Source organism: Castanea sativa, chromosome 3 (genome assembly GCF_040712315.1).
Source record: "Castanea sativa cultivar Marrone di Chiusa Pesio chromosome 3, ASM4071231v1".
Lineage (NCBI taxonomy): Eukaryota > Viridiplantae > Streptophyta > Magnoliopsida > Fagales > Fagaceae > Castanea > Castanea sativa.
Genome location: NC_134015.1, coordinates 14,335,604 through 14,357,746, shown reverse-complemented (window position 1 = coordinate 14,357,746; position 22,143 = coordinate 14,335,604). Strand labels below are relative to the sequence as shown.

The 22,143-nt window shown below is 34.4% G+C and overlaps 1 protein-coding gene, 1 long non-coding RNA gene and 1 pseudogene across 3 annotated transcripts; 2 read left to right on the top strand and 1 right to left on the bottom strand.

Annotated features, from left to right (window-relative positions):
• Positions 1 to 1,028: 1,028 nt before the first annotated feature.
• LOC142629588 (TMV resistance protein N-like) lies at positions 1,029 to 8,453 on the top strand. 2 transcript variants are annotated; one of them, XM_075803598.1, is made up of 7 exons: positions 1,029 to 1,669; positions 2,598 to 3,714; positions 3,919 to 4,179; positions 4,253 to 4,933; positions 5,031 to 6,288; positions 6,560 to 6,864; positions 8,229 to 8,453. In XM_075803598.1, the coding sequence occupies exons 1-5, from the start codon at positions 1,179 to 1,181 to the stop codon at positions 5,661 to 5,663; spliced, it is 3,183 nt and encodes a 1,060-aa protein (XP_075659713.1). In that variant the 5' UTR covers positions 1,029 to 1,178; the 3' UTR covers positions 5,664 to 6,288; positions 6,560 to 6,864; positions 8,229 to 8,453. The 2 variants fall into 2 exon arrangements, with proteins under 2 accessions (XP_075659713.1, XP_075659712.1); XM_075803597.1 differs by having other exon boundaries at positions 6,418 to 6,864.
• A 6-nt stretch (positions 8,454 to 8,459) lies between these two features.
• Positions 8,460 to 12,532, top strand: LOC142629590 (uncharacterized). Its single transcript, XR_012843082.1, has 3 exons — positions 8,460 to 8,940; positions 9,541 to 9,641; positions 11,698 to 12,532. It is a non-coding gene; the product is annotated as an uncharacterized LOC142629590 (long non-coding RNA).
• A 3,136-nt stretch (positions 12,533 to 15,668) lies between these two features.
• Positions 15,669 to 18,023, bottom strand: LOC142627801 (uncharacterized; annotated as a pseudogene).
• Positions 18,024 to 22,143: the final 4,120 nt, after the last annotated feature.

Below are 22,143 nucleotides of genomic sequence, written 5' to 3'. Positions count from 1 at the left end.
TGTGACTTCTGCTACTGCTACCAATTTATTGTGTATTGCAACTCTAACAATTTGGCGGAAAAAAAAAAAGTAAATAAATGAGGATGAGATAATGTATGGGAGTAGTTGGCAGTGTGTTGATTGTTTTTTTAGTACATTGAAATTTCAATAATAAATTATCAACAAAACTTACCTTTTTTTTTAAATTATTTTCACATATATGATAATACACAGATAGTGTTATTTTCAAAATAGAATTAAACGAAAGACATTACAAGATTTATTTTACAATTTTTCTAATTTGATATGTCACCAAAAAAAATCATATATTTGTTTATTATGTTCTTGAAATTTATTAATTACACTCATTACAACTTCAATTTATAAAAGTTATGTAATAAAATTTGTAATATTTTTCTAATTAAATTCAATATACTTATATTGATTAATTTAAATACACAAATTTAATGCTTCTTTTTCTTTTTTGTCTACTTCTCGCGTTTAATATAGTAGAGATAAATATTAAACGCGTGAGAACGAGCGAGATCCTAGAAGAAACAGAGAAAGAAAGAAAATATTAAAACACACACACACACACATATATATATATATATATATATATATATATATATATATATATATATATATATAAAAGAAGAGATTAAAAAAGAAAAATGAAAAAGAAAAAGGGATAGAGAGATGATGGTGATGGAGGGAGAGAAAAGAAGGAAAAGGAAATTTCGAAGAAAGGGGAGAGAGAGGAAAGAGAAAGAAAGAAAAAGGAAACTTTGAATACGAATTCAGAATGCATGAATGGTAACACACTACACTCCAAAAATAAGCGCGTATCCAAGAAATTTCTCTCCACTTTTCTTTCGGGTCCCAAGTTTGAAAATGAATGGTAAGCAATTTTCCAATTAGCATTTTCACATTAGATAACAAGTCTTCTCCGTGTTTGGGCCACCAACTCTCACCACTAGTATTTTCATAATAGACTAACATAGTCTTATGACCTCACAGTCACAAGAACTCAACTAACATTCAATTCCTTTACTCTGCCATTCCCATTCTCTCTCTCTCTCTCTCTCTCTCTCAAAAATCCATTTAGAAAACTCTCACTTAAACTCTTGCGATTCCAATTTCATCACTTAAACTCTCCTCTTCCTTTTAAATCTGTTTTACTGTCTATCCAAATCACCATGGCTTTTCCAATCAACAAAGGAAACTCTTTTTCCTCTTTCACCCATCAGTGTAAATATGATGTATTCGTGAGTTTTGGAGGTAAGGATACCCGCAATCATTTTACGAATATTTTGAGAGGCATTTTGAATCATCATGGTATCAAGATCTTCCTTGATGACGAGCACTTAAGGGGTAAAAAAATTTTAGACAAACTTTTTGAAGCCATTGAAAGTTCAAGAATTTCAATCATTGTATTCTCTGAAAACTACGCATTTTCCACTTGGTGTTTGCAAGAACTTGTCAAAATTCTTGAGTGTGAAAAGAAAGGCCAAATTGTGCTACCAATTTTTTATATGGTGGATCCATCAGAAGTACGAAAGCAAAAGGGAAAGTTTGAAGAAGCTTTGACAGAACATGAAACAAAGTTCAACGATAAAATGGAAGTGCAAAAATGGAGGATGGCTCTACATGAAGCCGGTAATATAGGTGGATGGCATTGCACAAAAGAGTATGCATTCTATCACTATTTTTGTTATCACCAAAAAATTTTAACGTTAAACAACTCTCAAGCGAAGTCTTATTTTTTGCCTTATTTTTTGAAAATTTGAAAGTTCATATCTTTTAATAATGTGCTAGTTAGGCTAGATAGAAAGGTAAGCACGTATAACTGATTATCTTATCAATTAATTATAAGATTTTCTCACTTCAGGCAGCTCTATATATTTTGAGGTCTTTAAGGTTTTTTTTAATATTTCAATATTAATTAAATATTACTTATTCATCTTTCTATATTATATATATATATTGTTTAATTTTTTTTTAGATGCAAAATTGCTTATTAAGATTTTGTATTTAGGTTTTATTAACTTATCAATAATTATTCATCACGCTCATAACATTTTTTTTTTGTCAAGCAATTTAAGGTTTTAATTGAGTTAGATTTCTATGGTTTAATATTTTGTGGCCTTTTTGGAATTGGTGAAAAAATGCAAAACTATTTTTTTCCCTTTGAAAAAGAAAATCAATTATCATTCTACAATTTTAGGTTTTTTTTTTTTTTTTACTTTAATGTAATGGAGGGTCTTGGGACCCATTATAAATTCACTACACACCCATATAATGTTTACCAAACTTCGATCCCTAAAATATCTTAATGAATGCATTCAAGCTAGTGTTTGTCAATTAGAAGTGGATATTCAAGAAGCTAGTTTCCTTACCTAACCAGTTTTTCACGAGTCTTCGTGCTAAAAGCCAAAATTTGATTTTCTAGTTGAGGGAAAAATGGTTCATACTAATAGTTCTTAGATCTATGAGTTACTTGCCATTAACTTGTATTAACAATATTTCAGTCATAGTACACAAGCTAAACATTTTGAATTTTAGTTCATCTTTATATTCTATTTTCTAACAAGTTTTTAATGCTTTGCAATTGGCAGCTACCCTCAATATACACTTATCAAAGAAGTTTTTGAAGTGATCTCAAGAGTTAAATTAAATTATACAAAAATATTTGATGTTAAATACCCCGTTGGAATAGATTCCCGTGTGGAGGATATAAATTGTCTTTTAGATATTGATTCAAATGATGTGCGTATGGTAGTGATCCATGGCCTTCCTGGAATAGGTAAGACAACAATTGCAAAAGCTATTTATGATTTAATTGCATATCGTTTTGAAGGAAGCAGCTTTCTAGGGAATGTTAAAGAAAACTCAAGAACAGATGATGGAAAACGCCAATTAAGAGAGGCACTTTATTCTGAGATCTTAGGAGGTGGAGCTTTGAAGGAGCTTGGTGCAATTAAAATAATCAATATGAGAATGGAAATGCCTCAGCACAAAAGAATTCTTATAATTCTTGATGATGTGGACAAATTAATTCAAGTAACAGATTTGCTTGGTGAATGCAGGCGTTTTGCTTCTGGAAGTAGAATTATTATCACAACAAGAGATGAAAAATTATTATCTACTCTTCAAGAAGATTATCATTTAACCTACTATAACTACAGGCTCATGGAATTAGATAAACATGAATCTCGTGAGCTCTTTTGTCAACATGCATTCAAAGAAAACAAGCCTAAGGAAGGTTATTCAGAACTCGTAGACCTATTTATAAGCTACGCCAAAGGTCTTCCATTAGCTTTGAAAATAATAGGCTCTGATTTGTATCCAAGAGATGATATACGCTGTTGGGAAAGTGCATTAGATAAGTACAAAAGAATTCTTAATCCAAATATTCTAGAAGTACTCAAAATAAGTTATGATGGATTGGACCAAACTCAACGGCATATTTTCCTTGATATTGCATGTTTTCTCAAGGGATTACGCAAGGATGTTGTCGAGCATATATTAGAAAGTTGTAATTCTTATGACCCATATTATGATATTGAAATACTTAAAGATAAGTCTCTCATATTTGTTGATGAAGACCGCAAATTATCGATGCATGACTTGATACAACAAATGGGTTTGGAAATTATCAAACAAGAATTAGAAGTATCAAAGAAACATAAAAGGTTATTCTGTTATGATGATGCTTCCGAACTACCAGATAAGGTATAAATTATTTTGATTTATCTATTCTTTTTTTCTCACCAAGCATATGTATTTTTGTAGTGAATATTTTTCTCATTTCTTTGTTTTTTTTTTTTCATTTAATGCTGAAGAAAATATAACTTTATCCACATTTATTTTGTTTACAACTTAATAATTGTAAATTTTGTTGTATAATGTAATTATTGTAATTCTTTGTCCATTTAGGGATTAGAAGAAGTTGAAGGCATAACATTGTGCTTCTCACAACCAAGAAACATGCAAATAGATTTTGGAAGGATGAAAAAACTCAAATACTTGACTGTTCGTAATTTAATTTGTGAAGATGTTAAATATCTTCCAAATGAGTTAAGGTTAATTGATTGGAATGAGTTTCCTTTGTCTTCCTTGCCAGCCACCGTTAATCTTCAAAAACTTGTTGCACTTACAGTGCCAGGAAGCCACATTAAATTGGACGAGCATTTTGAGGTATGACCATTACTATTTATAAATTATTATATTTTTATGCTATATTTATTGATTTTTTTTCCATCCTCTACAGAGGTGCCGGCTCACAGCTTTGAAATATATGGATTTCAGTGACTGTCAAAACATTACCAAATTACCTGACTTATCGGTGATTGCCCCAAACATAAAGCGGCTAGAACTTGATAGATGTGAAAATTTAGTTGAGATTCATCAGTCTGTTGGACTTCTTGAAGCGCTTGAATTTTGGAGTCTCGCTAACTGTAAAAATCTTAAAATGATTCCGAGGAATCTCAAGTTGAAATCTCTTCAATTCTTTTATCTCCCAGGCTGTGAAAGTCTTTGGAAGTTTCCCAATATTGGGCAAAGTACGGAAAGATTAGCTCTGCCTCCGTCAATTGGAAATCTCACTAGCCTTCAAGATTTAATCATCGGTACTAAATATCTTAATGATCTTCCAAGCTGCTTCTCTACATTACCAAATCTTAATTTCCTCTGTATGATTCATTTTGAATATTTTCCAAAGAACCTGGATATTCCTGATTGCTTCCCTAAATTGGAAGTGATAGGGGTTATGGACAGCAACATTACTACCCTCCCCGACATCTCTAGCAGATTTCCTCAATTAACGAGCCTTTATATTAGCAATTGCTGTAATCTTCAGAAAATTCCAAGACTTCCATCATGTATGGATAGAGTAGAAGTAACAGGATGCAAATCGTTGGATTCACAATCAAGCAGAAGATTATTGAGACAGGTTCATCTCTCTCAAACATTCAATTTTGGTTAACTTTCCCAAATATATTACTAGATTTGCTAAACTGTGGTTTCTTTAATTTGCTAAATGCATGCAGTTCGCAGAAAAGGTAGGGCTTCCACGGAATATTGTATGTCCAAGGGGATCATCGCACCGGGACTATGCATCTGAAACTGACTTTCCTCATAAAAAGGGGTTTTCATTTAAAATTGATGGAGAAGTGTTAATTCAAGGAAGTAAGATTCCAAAATGGTTCAACCATCAAATTGGTGGAAGTTCCATATCATTCTCGGTCAGTCGGAAACTTCTTCCATCATTTGCTTTCTGTGTTGTTATTCAAGTGCAATCGAAGGAGAGGTATCGCTATTCTCCATCAGGTTACTATGCTATCAACATTTTCGTTGATGGTTATAAAGGATTGCACTCAAAAACTAGATATATTTTTACTCGAATTCCACCATCGTCATCTTATTCTTATCTATGGGTATTCTATATAAGGGATAGTTCATTGGAAGGCATAATTCTAAATGAAGGGACTGAAGTTAAGCTTCAATTTGAATTTTCCAATAATGAGCCAGAAAAAGCCGAAATTACTGTAGAAAAGTGTGGGGTCCATGTAGCATGCACATGTTCTCCTCAGAACTCCGCTGCAGATAAGGTGGCCTGCATAAGAATTCATGAAAGATTAAAAGTGAGTTTTGATGAAAGATTAAAGATATTTTTATCGTGAGTGGTTGCAGATGTCCTCCCCTTTAAGCAAAAGTTGGACCGATTGTCCAATGCTCAAGATGGCTATTATTGCCCTCTTTGTGAAATAGCAAAAGATTCAGTTTTACATCTATTTTAATGTTGTCCCTTCGCCAAAGGATTGTGGTATGCTGGTAGATGGGGTTTTAGAGTAGAAATGATCCAAGCTCAATCTATAAGGGAATTCGTTGAACATATAATTGATCCCCCAAAGGAATTACTGGCAAAAAGAGTGAACAAAGATGAATTCACACTGTATGCAGTATTGGCTATGAATATTCTTTTAGATGCACGGGAGGATGCTCTGTTTTCAAACGCTAAAGACAGCATAAACCAGCTAGCACATCGTCTTAACAATCAGTATGACTCTTACGTGAGATCACTTGAGATTACACAGGGAACTGAAGACCAAAATAATGAGAGTGTTTGGACAGATATGCCTGTTGGTGTACCGGAAATACAACACCAATGTCACCCGACCAACACCATCCCAACACCGATATCTTCAATGGCCCAGCCCTTTCTAAATGAGGACGCTGACTTCAACCCAAGTCCACCATTGAAGAAAATGAGAACTTCTTGATTGAACTTCAAAGATATATGCTAAGGTACTATAATAACATTGAAACTGTTTTTTTTTTTTTTTTAATGTTTATAATCCCAAGTATGAACACTCCAAGTATTTGATAAAATGTTACTATGTGCTGAATTAATGAATGAACTCTCTTACATTTCAGGAGAAGAGGTTCAGTAAATACAATAAAGATTACACAATTGGATTGCTATTTCTCTTCCTTTTTTTGCAGTCGGATGAATCTGTTGTAGAGATAATATTGATCTTGTTAGCTGGTTGTTGAGGATTTATCTTATGGATTGCAGAAAATATCATCAACTTCATTGTAAATCCAGCTTGCAAGCCCGGCTGGGAATGGAAGAACACAATGAAGGATATTTCGGCTTTGGCTTCTTCCTCATTTATGGATGGGGTTTGATAAAAACGTAGCCCACAGCCTCATATGATGGGCGCCGGGGTCAAATCACTTGTCTTCTTTTGCCTGTAAACTTTCCGACAACTGCAATGATGGCCTTGCCCTCCGATGATGCATGTAGGATGCTGACTTCTATCCATATCTACTTTCAAAGAAATGAGAACCTCTTGATTGAACTTCTAAGAATATGCCAAGGTACATTGAAACATTCTCTATTATGTTTTTAAATGTCAGGTATGTCTCCTCCCTTAGTTTTGTTGTTTCATTTGCATCTGTTAGTTCTTTTATCACTTCTCTCTCTCAAATTAACTGGCTCATTCACATCATGGGTATCGATCCAATTTGAAAGGACATTATTTAAAAGAAAAACCAGAATTAATGAAAGAAATAGTCATTTGATAAACACTTTTAAGTTGTTTTAGAAAAAAACAAAAAAATGTTAAGTTATAAGGTGAATGTACAGTACAAGTAATATATTGGCATCTAATAAACTATACAAAGAAGTTATTCATTTAAAATGCAGCTAAATTCAGTTTCCTTTAATTGTTAAAATTTTCTAAAATTTTTTTAGAAAAAAATTTTTAAATGTCAATGGACAAGTATGTGCTGCTAATAATCTAAAAAAATATTTTTGGCTTTCTTAGCTCACTGATTTTGTTCAACATAATATGAAAGCCGTTTTCTTTCTCAAGTGGCATATGATTTTTAAATTGACGAAGATCAATATCTAGTGGGTTGTACTTAAAAGGTTACTTGTAGGTTGTAGCTGAATTAGGATTGTTGGATGATTTGAGCCTAACTTGTATGGTTAAAAAGTAAGGTATGGTCTTTTGACCAAATTGTACCTCCTACCAAATCATTACATGGTGGAATTGAGGTCTTGATTTTAATTTTATGAAAATAAGGAGGCATTATTTCTGCAAAAAATATTATTTTCAAAAAGAAAGTTTGACTTTTAAAATACTAAAAAAAAAAAAATCAATTTTTTAGAACAAAAGTTATGAAAACAAGCTGATAGAAGTTCATTGTATCATGATTTTCATGATCTCTCTCTCTTTCTCTCTTAAGTTACTTACACATCATGGGGGACATGAATATGTTTCTTGCCCATTACCCCATATTGTCTGAGGTGTGATTTACTTTTGGCAAAATATGTCTATTTGGACTTTGGTCTATCAATTTATTGCTGTTAAGACCAGTTCAGAAAATTCATTACATGCTAAGGTCCAGAATATGGTATCATGTGTCCGGCCTCTCTTGGTGTTGCTCCTTTTGAAGGAACTCTTGTACAAGTACAGTTTGTTGCCCCTAAGTTCACATGATAGCATACTAGTACTCTGTAATTGGAAATATAATTTGATCTCATTGTAATTTTAGGTGGTATGATTTAAGGCCTTCTGTATTGCTGTTTTGTTAAAGTTTTATATTATTCTTGTCAAACAAATAACAGTTATTACTCCTTGTACTTGAACATATCCTACATTCGAGACTAACTGGAAGCTTTCTCTCGAATTGATATCCCTTAGCACTACATTTTACCTTCACTTCACCTAATGCAGAAAGTCACGCATTACAAATGATTGGACTTATTGGTTAGTCTTCCAAGAAGCTGAGAACCTTTGCTTCACCAGCTGCTCTCCAGAAACTGGAATTCACTTGAAGAGCCTACAATTGGTCAACAGAAAGATGCAAGTCCGAAGCAAGCATTCCATTGCCCCCAATTTAGCCTCTCAACACTGGCAAACTGCTGCAGAAACTCCACCATCACCAGTTGACGGACTATGGTAAACCTTAGAATTATTAAAAACAGCCTGTTGTTTTAATAAACCCTCTTCTCTAGTTGTCTAGGCATTAAATTCATTGAGACTTGACAAATGAAAAGTTTTAAAAATGAGTTTTTTCTTCACTTTCTCATCCGCACCAAAAATAGATCTTGCCCTAAATTGTATCATAAGTTAGACTGCTATTACCCTGGTTACAAATGGTTTTGATTGACCCACATATGGCTTTACCATGCTGTCATTGTTGGGTAGCTCAGTGGCCAAGGCTGTAGCTCTCATTGTATCCATTATTAGGTTCACACATAATGGCTGGACTGCAGTTAGTGGGACCTTACGAGAAAGTTGATGCAAGGACATCAACATTCATATATAGTTAGCTGAAACTGAATGAACTTTTTAATGTTGTTATATACAGACCTTCTCCACCCTAGAACCATCAGCACAGAAATGAATTTACTATCCAGGATGACAATGTTTTGGAAATGTAGTTGTGAGTAAATTTTTTGTCATATACTTTCTGTTCAGCTGTGTTTGTTATTTGCAATGTTCTTTCCCTATATGGTGACTATATTATCATCTTTATGAGTTACAATGAAAATACACATAATTTTAAATGCTTTGATTTTCCTTGTAATAAAATTCATCAATGTAGAATATATATATATATATATATATATATATATATTTAAAAAAAAAATTTAGGACATTATTATATTGCAATTGTTGAAATGGACCCTTTCTACATGTGCCAGAAGGCTGTTTGTGGGTGCTTGTGCATTTTGGAAGAATAACTATGGTGGTACTGTCTTAACCACATTATCTGATAAACATGGTCACATAGAAAATGCTTATGTAATTTGAAATGCATTAAATGGCCAAACAGAAAAACTATATTTCGAGAAGCTTAGATGTGGGTTTCAATAATTTATTAATTTGATTATCTACTTTGAATAACCCAAAATTAGAGAGCATAAAAGAAAAATATTAACAAGGACAATGGTTGATAAGTTAAACTGTTAACGTTAGATCCAGATGTTTTTATCTGTATGAAGGAGCTTTATGCTTTGAAAACATGCAAACTTGTTTGCAGAAAAGATGAATGCTCTTAGCAAGTAAGTGAAAGGCAAAGTCAAGCTTCAATTTCAATACAAGTACCTGATTGCCCTCACAGAATTGGCATGGGCCATTGAGGTACGTTCATAAGTATTACTTCGTATGTTACTCTGCTTGGGATATTCTTGAATTAAAAAAAAAGTAAACTCTATCAAAGTATGACTAACCTTCTTGCAAATCAAACTAAAACCTACTTTGAGCTATAGATTGATAAAACCGTCACCTGAAACAAGCCCTGTCAAAAGTGATTGTCCACAAGTTTGCTTGTAAGTGGCCCGGTCACACGATTCTTACTGCCTGGCCAGGGCATATAAGGGCACCCAAAATTAAAAGCAATAACATATAAATTACTACTCTTGGTTTGCAGCTTATCATAATCACCTTGTCACGAAATTAATTAAATTCATTATCTCAACATTGGAATATCTTTAAAAAAAATTTGATGATACATATAAATTACTCTCTTCTTGTTTAGCCGTCCTATCTAGGCCAATTTTATGTATAACTCCTCTCTATAGTGAACACATTTTTTTTTTTCAATAATATAACCTAGGGTCTTTTGTTAGGGGGGCAATAACTTCTTTGAAGGAAAATGTGTATTTAGGATAAAGTATGTCTAGAAATAAAATTAAAGGGCAAGCAAAAATTTCATGATAAAGACCAATAATTTTTCTGGTGTACCATTGATGTTACCTTAACCCTATCAAAACCTCTGGCTTTTGAATGGGATTAAGTGGTTGTGATATCTGCAAAAACTCAAGGGAACCAGTGTATTATATATTAGAAGAATTGGGGCGTATGATACAAAGGATTACTTCATATAAGAAATTTCAATCCCATGGGAGGCAACAGCTACCCTGGCCTCCCTTTGCTTTGCCTTTCATCATGGTCTGTTTACTTTGACATCAGTTGATGTGTTCATCTTCCTTTTGTGGTATTGTTGTTCTCTTGCCAGAGTTGGTAGTCTACCTAAGATATAATATAACCTTAAAATTGTTGCAATACCTTGAGAGCTGAGCATTCTGAAAATTTCTTCTTATTGAAGCAACTTAAATTTACAGTCTATTTTTTTGACAATTAATCATCATTCTATATCTATTATCCAACTGATGAAAAGATGAAACAGATTCCTATATCTATCATCATCATTCTTGTAAATTGTGCATTAGTAAATGTGCGTGCGTGTGTGTTTCTTTTTCCTAGCTTTTGGTAATTGTTGGCCTTATAATTTGCTTTCAATATGGGAGTAATCGCGAGGTCACTTTGCTTCGAGTTTGGTTTGCTTATGCTTCATTGCAATTTTAGTTAGTGTGATTTTAGGCCTTCTACATTAGTAATTTGTCAAACATGAAAACACATAAATAAGATCAATCATGGACTGATATTATGGTTAGTCAAGTTGGACCAAGTTGTTTGATCCACTAAAGTATGATTTCTTTACTGTGCTTCTCAAACTAATGATTTTATAACTTCTTATCCACTTGAATGAATGAATTTCACCCTCAATCTTGTATGTCTTTTACTGCTCCTACTGTATTCCTAATAAAATTCAATGAAGAATGACATTTCCTTTGAATTTCCATAGGAGTTTTTGATACTTGGTAAAACTAATAATTATTTTGAAGTAGCTAATTAACTTTTAGTTGGTTTAGACTTATTTTATGCATTGGCCACCCAGGGGCCAGAGGTGGGGGAGGGGGGGCAGGGAGGCGCTCTTCTTTTTACCCTCACGTCATGTTAAAGGCTAGCTAGAAGCAGTCCCCTAAATTTGTATTTCTTAGTCTAACAATCCTTCTTCTGGGTGTGAATAACCTTCTTAGTCTTCCTCTTTGCCAAGACTCCACTTTTCTCTGCATTAAAGGCTTCATCATGGATTATAGATTTTATTCATATTCAAATCAAAGACATCCCAAGAAAGTTTAGCTTTGTTGGCAGGGCTACCAGAAATCTTCACAGGAAATTCATAATCAATGTTGTAAATAATACTGGTTGTGTTTAAATCAACTGCTTCTTGCATTATATCAAGAACATTGGATACTATTATGTAGAATTATCTTCACTCATTGCTTCTTTAAGGAATAATTAAGTTACCTTGATCTTGTTTAATGTAAGGGTGCCTGTTTTGTTAGTGCAGATTGTTGTGTCTGACCAAGTGTCTCACAAGCAAGGAGGTCTTGAGGCAACACATGATCATCCATCATGCATTTCAGAGAATAAGTCAAAGCAGAAAAATAGCCAGAGGCATACCCAAAATTGACACCACCACAATTGTAACTAAGAGAGAGACAATATCAACAGGTGCATCGAAATATGTTGGTGCTGAAAATCCCTAATTATGTCCACCATGATGTCTCTACTTTTCAAATTTCATGGATTGCTTGAAGTTATGGAAAGCAAAAACAGCAACAACCAGAATGTTAGCAACTATAATACTCCCACCATGATACTACCCATCTTTCCAGCCATGCTGTTTGATACCAAAGGCCAAGAGAGTATAGCACAGGCCAAAAGTACAATAACAAGGGTGTCCTAATCTGCTTCAAAGACATAACTGTAAAAGCCTTTTGCAGGTGCTTTTTGGTACTTGTTGGTACCGACATAATATTATGGCAATAGATTATGGTTGAAATTTTGCTGAAGTGTTTGCTCTATTTTCAAAATATCTACTACTTCCTTTATTTGTGAGGTGTGAGAATGGGTCAATATTTAACACCTGTTTTGGAGGCAGTGTTTGCAATCCTTCCACTTGCTCAGCAAACCAACCTAAGCTCACCAATAGAATAGTTTTGTTTCTGTTAATGAAGTTTACAGTTGAAAGAGTTATATGTTGTTAAAGTTGAAGATAGTTGTGCAGTTGCAATCCTGCCTCTTCTTGTGCATAATTGAATTGGCATAGATGTAAAAATATCCATATGTACTTCATTCATTCAAATAATGAAAATTATTCCAATTCCTCATCTCTTTTTCCTCTTTTAACTTCTTCCTTTTTCTACATTACTGAATTGAGTTGATCCAAAAAGTTCTCATGTAGGAAGCCTTTGCCTGTATCCAGATAGTTTTTTGGTTTACCTTCCTAGTTTTGAGATACTTATAAATATTTTCATTGGAAAAAAATTACTATAGTGAAATTCAACATCTGAAAATACTTGTACACTGATTTACAAAATTTTATGACTGCCTTAGGGATTTGACACTACCTTGGAGTCTTTGATTCATGGAAATGTAGCAGTAAGATATTCACAGTTCCATGTGGTTTACTTGGATGTATGCTTTATGCTTTGAGTTTCAAGGCTGTTTAGCAGTAAGAACCAAATTAGCATTTAGGGAAGCATGAATCTTGTGATAGAGATAGAGATAAACGACAGTCAACCTAAACAGCACTGCATTCCTACTAAAGCTGAGAGCCATGTGAAACGTTTTCATTTAATGAAGGAATGACTTAAGAGAACAATGCCATTTCAGTCTTGGATATTAATTAACTTACAACACGTGAGATCCACCTGTACTAACTAACTCTAAGATTACTGTTTCAGTCTCTAATAGTTAGTTAGATTTGTAACTGACTCTAATCCTGCAAATGACTATATAAAAATGAATCTAACATAGAGTTTCTGAGCTAATACAGTCATTTAGATATTTTCTTTTAAATTTCTCTATTCCTTCGTTGAATCTCACATGGTAGCAGAGCCTTCAGAATTCTCTTTGGTGGTTGGAATCAACAATGCTAGAGAAGTTTGGAATACTTTGGAGCAACGATTTGCTTCAACTTCAAGGGCTAATATCTTGAATATGAAGATTGGACTACAAAATATAGAAAAAGGCACTGACACTATCAATGGATTCTTACAGAGAATTAAAGCTGCAAGAGATCAATTACTAGCAGTTGGTGTTACAGTGGATAAGGAAGAGTTAATCTGCATAGTCCTCAGAGGTTTGCCTAAGGAGTATGCTCACTTTTTTTCTGCAATCAGGACTCGAATTTAATAATTCATATGAAAAAACTCTGATTGAAAATGCCGAAGGAAATTTGCATTCTATGGCAATGTATGTCTCATCAAACCAGAAGCAGAATGTGAATCATTCACAGGCACAGATGTGTCTGAATTCAGGAGGAAATCAAGGTCGAGCAAGAAATCCACATAACCGTGGTAGAGGAGGAAGGTTCATATAGGTAATGCCTCTCTTAGCACTAAATACCATAATTTCCAACTTAGAAATGTGTTACATGTGCCTACTATTGCTTCGAATCTACTCTCAGTTCACAAATTATGCTTGTGTAACAATTGTCCTTTTGATGCTATAATTTCCAGTGTCAGGATATTCGGATGGGCAAATATTCTATGAGAATTTGAGTGAAAATGGAGTCTATCCAATCTACTCAAAACCCTAAGCATCAACTGCATCTTCATCACCTTCACATCTCAATACATGTCCTGGTTCATCTACCCAATCAAAGAATCAGACTTTGTGTAAATTCTGCAAATTTCTTTCCAAAAAGTGGATGCCATGCCATCACAGACTAAAACACCCTAGTCATAAAGTTCTTGCTCTAGCAGTTCCTTTTCTTTCAAAATCATTTACTGCAAATAACTCTGATGTGCATTGTAGACACTACCTTTGCTAAATCTGATTTTTCAGTCTTCTAAACCTTTAAAATTAATCCACACTAGTGTATGTGGTCCAGCTCCAATACAATCATCAATAGTTTTAAATACTATCTTGTACTTGTTGATGATTTCACCAAGTTTACTTGGATTTTTTTGTTGAAATTGAAATCTGATTTCCTATTTACTTTCAAACATTTTACAGGCACCATTGAAAATCTTCTTGATCACATAATCAAAATTCTAAGATCTGAATTGTGGGGGTGAATTCACTTCTAATGCCTTTAATGATTTTTTCTCTAATCATTGTATTACTCACCAATTATCTTGCCCTCACACACCCCAACAAAATGGAGTGGCTGAAAGGAAACATAGGCATCTTGTTGTGTGTGCTTTGACCATGCTTTCTCACTCAAAATTACCTACCACTTATTGGTCATATGCTATTTCCACTGTTGAGCATCTCATAAACAGACTACTCACTCCTTTACTCCATAATCTTTCACCTTGGGAGCTCCTTTTTAAGGCCAAACCAGATTTATTACACTTGAAAGTTCTTGGTTGTACTTGTTTTCCTCTTCTTAAGCCTTGTAATACCCACAAATTTCAACCTCACACTTCTCCTTGTGTATTTTTAGGTTACCCTCCCTACTCAAAAGGTTACAGATGTCGTGAACCTCACTCTCACGGAATTTATGTTACCAGGCATGTTTTGTTTAATCAACATGGTTTTTCTGCATTGACGCAAGTTTCATCCTCACAATCTAGTGCTCCCTCAAATTCTCCCTCACCTACTCTTTGGCTTACCTTTTTATTGCACTATTGTTCTCAATCAATTCTTCAGCCCTTTACTCAATCTAATTCCACTGCACAATCCTCTTCTACTCTACCTGTACTGAAACCTTCACCTTTACCTTCAGTTCCACTAGTTTCGGCAGAAACTAGTTCCCAGCATGCCTATCCTTCTCCACCAGCCACTTCTACACCAGATATTTCCCAACCAGAACTTTCTCATACTACATCCTTATCTGGCACAAACAAACATCCTACGGTAACTTGATTACTATACCACATAACCTCCTTAATATAAAATTGCAGCCTTGTCCCACACTGTTTTGCACCTATGAATGAAGAATATGGTGCCCTTATGACATGGCCTAAACAATTATCTTCTTGCATTCACGTGTTTTAGCATATATTCGCATAAATGTTTTTCGAACTTTCTTAATATGGGGGATTGATAAAGAAAATAGAATTGATAAAATTTGACATATGATCAAATTAACTGGTCATTAAAGAGATCCTCCTATCAATTTGCATTTCTAATCGTAAGAAATTATAGCTTCAAACAGCTTGGGAAACAAACATAAATACACAAAATAGATCTAGTGCAATGCTTCATCCTCTAGAACATCTTTCTTCTCCATAGTAAAACGTTCTTTCAATGAATCAGCAGCAAAGACAGTCCAACTCTCACCATAAGCCACACACTCTTCACCTCTCAAAGCAATGTTGTTTTTGTTCTTGCTGCTGCTATCTTCACCAGAAGAATGCTGGAGCAAGAAGTGAAGACCTTAACAAGGTTCTGATGCTGGATGTTTCTGAGGGCTTCACATTCTGCATCAAAACTCTAGGAAGCTTTGCTTTGTGTCAAGTCAAGAACCTTCACTGCAACTGTGGTGTGGATTCCATTTTCACCAGTACTGAAAACAGCTCTATAAACAGACCCAAAAGCTCCCTAACTTATCAAATTTGTTGTGACAAACCCGTTTGTTGCAAGCTGGATTTCAGAGTAAGATAGCCTTGACGGTAAACCCTTCAGTTCAGATGATGAACTTTCATTGTTTATTGTCTTTCTCTTCTTTTTGGTGATCACTGCACATACTAAACACAATGCACACACAAGCACAATGAAAGAAGAGGTTTGAATAATGACTTTGAGCACTAAATCTCAATTCGATTTTGTTTTTGTCACACAAGTAGTGACTCTAAGCTTTTCTGCAGTCTCATGGTCAAATACGCAGAGCTGATTGTTTCCCTGGAGAGAATCCCAGCTGATGTTGACAAAGACACCATTTTTTTGTACTTCTCCTTCCAAGCTGTTGAAAGACAAATTTAACATCTGCAAAGCATTAAGGTTCTCCAATTCTGTTGGGATTAGGCCAGAGAGATTGTTGGAAGAAAGATCCAAGCTCTCCAGTGCTGCTAGATTTTCCAGTGACTTTGGAATTGAGCCAGTTATCCTGTTTCTTGCAATGTTAAGACGTTGCAAAATTGAGTATCTCTTGGTTATTGCAGGAATATTTCTAGATAGCTGGTTTCCAGAAATGACCATGATTTCAAGCTGCCTCAAATGGCCAAATTCGTTGGGCAGAGAACCGCTTAAACTGTTATTTGCCAACAGCAAAAATTTTAGCTGGGGAAGCTCAAAAATTTGCTTTGGAATGCTGCCATTGAGGGCTGTCCTTGCTAGTACAAGCATCACTAATCGCTAGCATGTTGCTTTACTCATGGGAATTCTACCAGATAACTGGTTGTTTGCCATGTCTATAGCTCATGTAGCCACGTAAGATTGCTAAAGACATCCGGAATTTCTCCAGAGAACAAGTTGTCAATAACCATAAGTCTTTCTAGTTTCTGAAGTTTTCCAATGGAGTTTGGTATTTTACCTTTGAAATTTTTTTTTCTCAATTGATAAGGTTTTGGTACATTTCCAATCTTTGAGGGAAGCTACCGGTCAAGAAATTATCATGAACACAAAAATGTTGGAGATTGACCGAGAGATTTCTAATTGGTTAGAATTCAGAAGGATTTTCCTTAGGAGGGTACAGTTTGTAAGGGAATCAAATACTGGAAATTCAGTTTTGTTCTAGAAGATAAACTGTTCGCACCAAGGAGTAACTGGACAAGATGTTTCAAGTTACCAAGTAAAGGAATATGCCTAGTGAAATTATTTGAAGAGAGATCAAGGTGTTCAACATATGAAGCATTGGATGAAGAACTTGGTATTGGTCCTTCCAGATGATTGCTTTCCAAGCAGAGTTCCCTTATTTTGGGAAGGGTAAGGCCTATATTGGAGGGAAGCTTTCCAACTACCCTGTTTAGTGTGAGAGATAAGAACTTCAGGGAGGAAATGTTGAAAATTGAAAAGGGAATCTCACCACTTAATTGATTCTCCGAGAGTTGAAGAGTGACAAGATTATTGTGACGACCCAACTCATTTGGAATTTCGCTAGATATCTGAGTTCTTGCTATGTTGAGAATGGTAAGAGTGGAGAGATTGCCAAAAGTAGAGGGAATTATACCAGTAAGATTGTTCATGGACACGTCAAGAAATTTCAGTTCATGAAGTTGGCCTAGTTCACGAGGAAGATGACCAGTTAAGTTTGTTGTTCTGAAACATTATATTTTCAAGCCTACGACAATGAGATAGACTGTTAGGAATTGTGCCATTAATTATGTTCCCCATGAGAATTATATGTTGAAGGCTAGAAAGATGGCCAAGCTCAGAAGGAATTTGACCAAAAAAGGAGTTGTTTGAAAGGTCTAGAGCTATGAGGGCAGTGAGGTTGGAGAGCTGAGGAGGAATAATACCAAAGAGTCTCAGACTGCTAAGGTGTAGTGATTGAACTTTTGTTGTATTGCTGGTGCAGTTGACCCCAAACTAAGTACAGTGAGAATAACTTATATTCCACCCAGACAGAGCATTTTGGGGATCAGATACAAAGGATTTGAAAGATAAGAGTACTTCTGTTTCAGTGCCAGAGTCAGTACCCCCTACCTTTCTCGCTCTATAGCAAGCGAAAATTTGAAAAAAGAGGATGAGAAGCATTAAGGAGAAATGAAAATGCCTCATTTTTTTTTTTCAATGTATGTGTTAATTGTAGAATGCAGCAAATGAAGTATGCTGCAACCCCCAGTTCTAATGGTTTGAGAGATTATCATTGGTGATTGGACTATGGCTTTTTCCTCCTAATTGTACTGAACTTGAATTTGAAAAGATCAACCTACGTGCATTTCACTGCAGAAAGTTTATGGGACAATTCTTGACAGAGGTTTTATAGAAACAACCAAGTCTTCATAAGTTTCCTTGACGCTGCATATCAAATTGATATTATCAATGAAGATATAGACAGATATAGCTTCTTTAGAATGGCACCAGGAAGACCATTCTTTATTAACGTGCATAAAAAATTCGAATATGGATGCGATAGATATGAATCCATCACAGCACCATGATAATTATTTTTTGTGTAAGAAAATTTTGATTCTTTTTTTTTTTTTTTTTGGCCATACTATATTTGGGAGCAAATTTTTTACCAGTTGAGTTAATTGGATCCATATTGTGTGTAGGAATTATATATTCATAAATAGGAAGAAATTTGTTATATGCGGTGGTTAATTTTTTCAAATTTTTAATTAAAAAAATTTAATTAATGATTGAAAAATATTTTCCATTTTTTTTTTAAGTTTTAACAAAAGTTGACGTAAAGGATATAATTGAATGAATCAGAAACTTAGAAGACTGAAATGAACAAAAACAAAACTAAATAAAAGAAACGAAATCTAGTCAGTTTTGCATTTTAGTAATTTTTCTTTTAATTGAAATGGTAACACTTTACTTTTAAGTCACTATTTCACTTCAACAAGTCACAATTTCAGTTGGGGAAAAAAAAAATGTGTTCATGTTGACTGTAATAGGGCAGTGCAAAGTAATAAACGCTGCCCTTTCTTTTTTGTCGAAGAATAAAGTACGACTTTAACGTGAAGCCTAAAAGCTTTGGAGCGTGTGGAGTGGGGATTGTGATGAGTGAAAGGTTTGATGAGGTCATGACAAAAAATTGACACCAGAAAGCACGGCTTAAAGTAAGAGGAATTTAGTAAAGCTCTAAAACCAGTTATATAATATCAAAATAAAAACAACGGCTAAAACTGAAAATATATTAACATTAAAGGTATTTATAAAAAAAAAATTTATTCACTGAATATTCAAAGATACTTAACCATGCAATTTAACAATTTCTCACGTGGAATGTTAGATAAGTGATTAGTACTCTTTATGCAAAAAAATAGCTTTTAATTTTTTCCATATCTAAAACTTATCTCCCACGTACTCAATTTCAGAGACTAAAACAGACTTATTATTTCAATGTTGGTTTAGTTCTATGAGTACATAATTTGTTAAATCTCACGTAAGATTTAGATATTGCCTCTAGTCACATCTAGCTTTGGGTCAATGGTGGAGCCACATTGGGGCCAAGGGGGCCATGGCCCCCCTAGCTTTTCAAAATTTTCATTAATAGTGGTAACAAAAATCCTAATTAGTCTTTGAAATTATTTGTTCACCCCTCCTAAAATTTTGACAAAATTTTCAATACAGAATAATCCTATCCAAGTTCAATTTGATCTCTTTAAAGATGTGAACCTAAGTAAAAATACATCGTTTTCTTAGAATGAGATCTTGAAATTTTACTATTTAGCTTGGCCCCTTAGATAAAAGTATTGGCTCCGTCACTGGGGCTTGATTACATTATGACCAAGTCCACAAGAAACGGTAACATAGTGAACAGAATTCTTATCAAAGCCATGTAGCCAAAAATGCCCACGATGTTTGATAAATTTTAGAAGATACAGCCAAGTCATCATAAGTTTTCAACACGCTGCTAGATTATGCAGCTTGATCAATGAAGACAAACAGCTAGCTGTAGCGTCTTTCTGATTTAGCTTGGAAGACCATTCTTTATATTATATATGCATTATTGCATGAAGACTTCTCTGTACTATAGGCCCGGCCCGTTTGGATTGAGGAGGGAGGGAAGGACAATGGAAATGAGTAGATTAAAGTTGGTTGGAAACAGAATGAAACTCTACAAATGGATTAATTCATATGGCAATAAAATTTTGAAATGACATGATACCTTTAAGATTTTAAATCATAAGATACATATCCAAGCAGATTAATTCATACTGGGTTGATGTATGATTCTATATATATATATATAGTCTCACACAAACAAAATACACTCACAATCAAGGTTTAAATATTCCCTATTGTCAATGGATCGAAAACTATTTTACAATTTGGAAAGAAATAATGATAAATAATTTAAAAAAATAATACCTTGCTTCATATATAATACCTTCACATCAAATTTTGAAGTGGAAAAAAAAAAACTAATACGAAATATACTGATTAAAAAAAAAAGGAAGTGTGCGCACCCTCTCAGTGTTGGTGGTCAAATTGGCAGGAGGATCTCTCTCTCTGAACAATATCTTCACTCTTCACTATTTAAACTTAGAGGTCTGGAACAGACCAATTGAATCTTTTGCAATAACAAATCATTTGTTGACATCTACATTGACATTGTCACTTTTTTTCATTGTGGTACCACTAAACTTCTCAATCAAAAGTTGATTGTATGTTTTAGATGATCTTGCTGATATGTTTAAGTTAACCATTATCGTATCAAACAGTGTTTTAACATGTCTTCAAATATATTTTTATTTTCAAGTTTATTTATCAATATAAGCAAAATATTGAAAACTATAAACCTCTAACTAACTAGAGGCCAAGGAGCCATAAGCCAAATCTGGGCAGCCCACTCACAATGCAGAAAAAGATGCTCTAATGTTTCGGTGTCATTATTACATAAAGGGCAATCAAAAGAAGGAAGGCAAAACGGTTATTAAGGACAGAGCAAGTAGGGAGGATATTCCAGCACATTTTCCACAAAAGATTCTTGAGTCTAGCGTTAACTTTGAGTTTCCACTACTCTTTCCAATCTTTGTTAGACATATGGGGATGCCTTGAATAACTAGAGCATCTAATGGCATTGTAGGCTGACTTCACAGAGAATTCTCCTGAATGAGAAAGGCACCAATAAATTTGATCTTGTTGGATATGGATAGGGAGATGAATGTTTAGAATATTTGTCACTGATGAGGGTTCAAATAAGTTTGACAACTTACCTTTGTCCCATTGTCTAGTGTCTCTGTCAATTAAGTCAGCAACCAGATGGACATCCATTGAGATTCCACTTCTAACTTTTGGAATAAAATCAGGTTCATTAGGTACCCACAGGTCTTCCAATATCCAAGTGTTAAGACCATTGCTGATCCGGTAACACATCCCTTTTTTGATAACCTCCCTGCACTGGAAGATACTTTGAGATGCCCATGAAGCACCTATAGGAGTGGGCATTTTCATAAATTTTCTATTCCGAACATATTTTTTCCTGAAAATATTAACCCACATTTTATTCACTCCCTTTGCAACTTCCCATGTCATTTTTGCCACTAAAGCTTTATTCATGTTTGCCATTTTTTTGATGCCAAGTCCCCCAACATCTTTATGGGTGCAAATTGAGTTCCAGCTTTTGAGACAACATCCATGCTTGTTTTCCTCTTTTGATCCCCACCAAAATTTTCGGTTTAGAGAATCAACCTTGGAACAAATTTGAGGGGGGAGAATGAGAGACGAAGCTTGATATAATGGGATGGAAGAAGCCACTGATGTAATAAGAGTGACTCTACCAGCTTGTGACAGAGATTTCATTATACAGCCTTGCAGACGCTGTTTAACTTTCTCAATTATTTTCTCAGCTGCTGCTTTTTTTATCCCTACCAGATGCTATTGGAATGCCCAGGTACTTCTCCTTCTTGTTTGAGGCATTTATACCAATGAAGTTTGCTAGCCGAGATTTCTGGGTACAAGGAGTGTTATTGCTGAATATAATGACTGACTTGAAGTAATTTATCTTCTGCCCAGACCAGTTTGAGAAAATATCCAAGCAAGCTTTAATTTTCCCTAAGAATTCTTCATTTGCTTTAGCAAAAATAAAGAGATCATCTGCAAATTGAAGATGAGTAATTGATGGGTAGTTTTTTTTTCATTCAAAAATGAAGGCTTAGGATTCAATTAATTATGGGTGCAGGCTCTGTAGGATGAGGTTGTCTAAAGAATGAAGAAACTTATA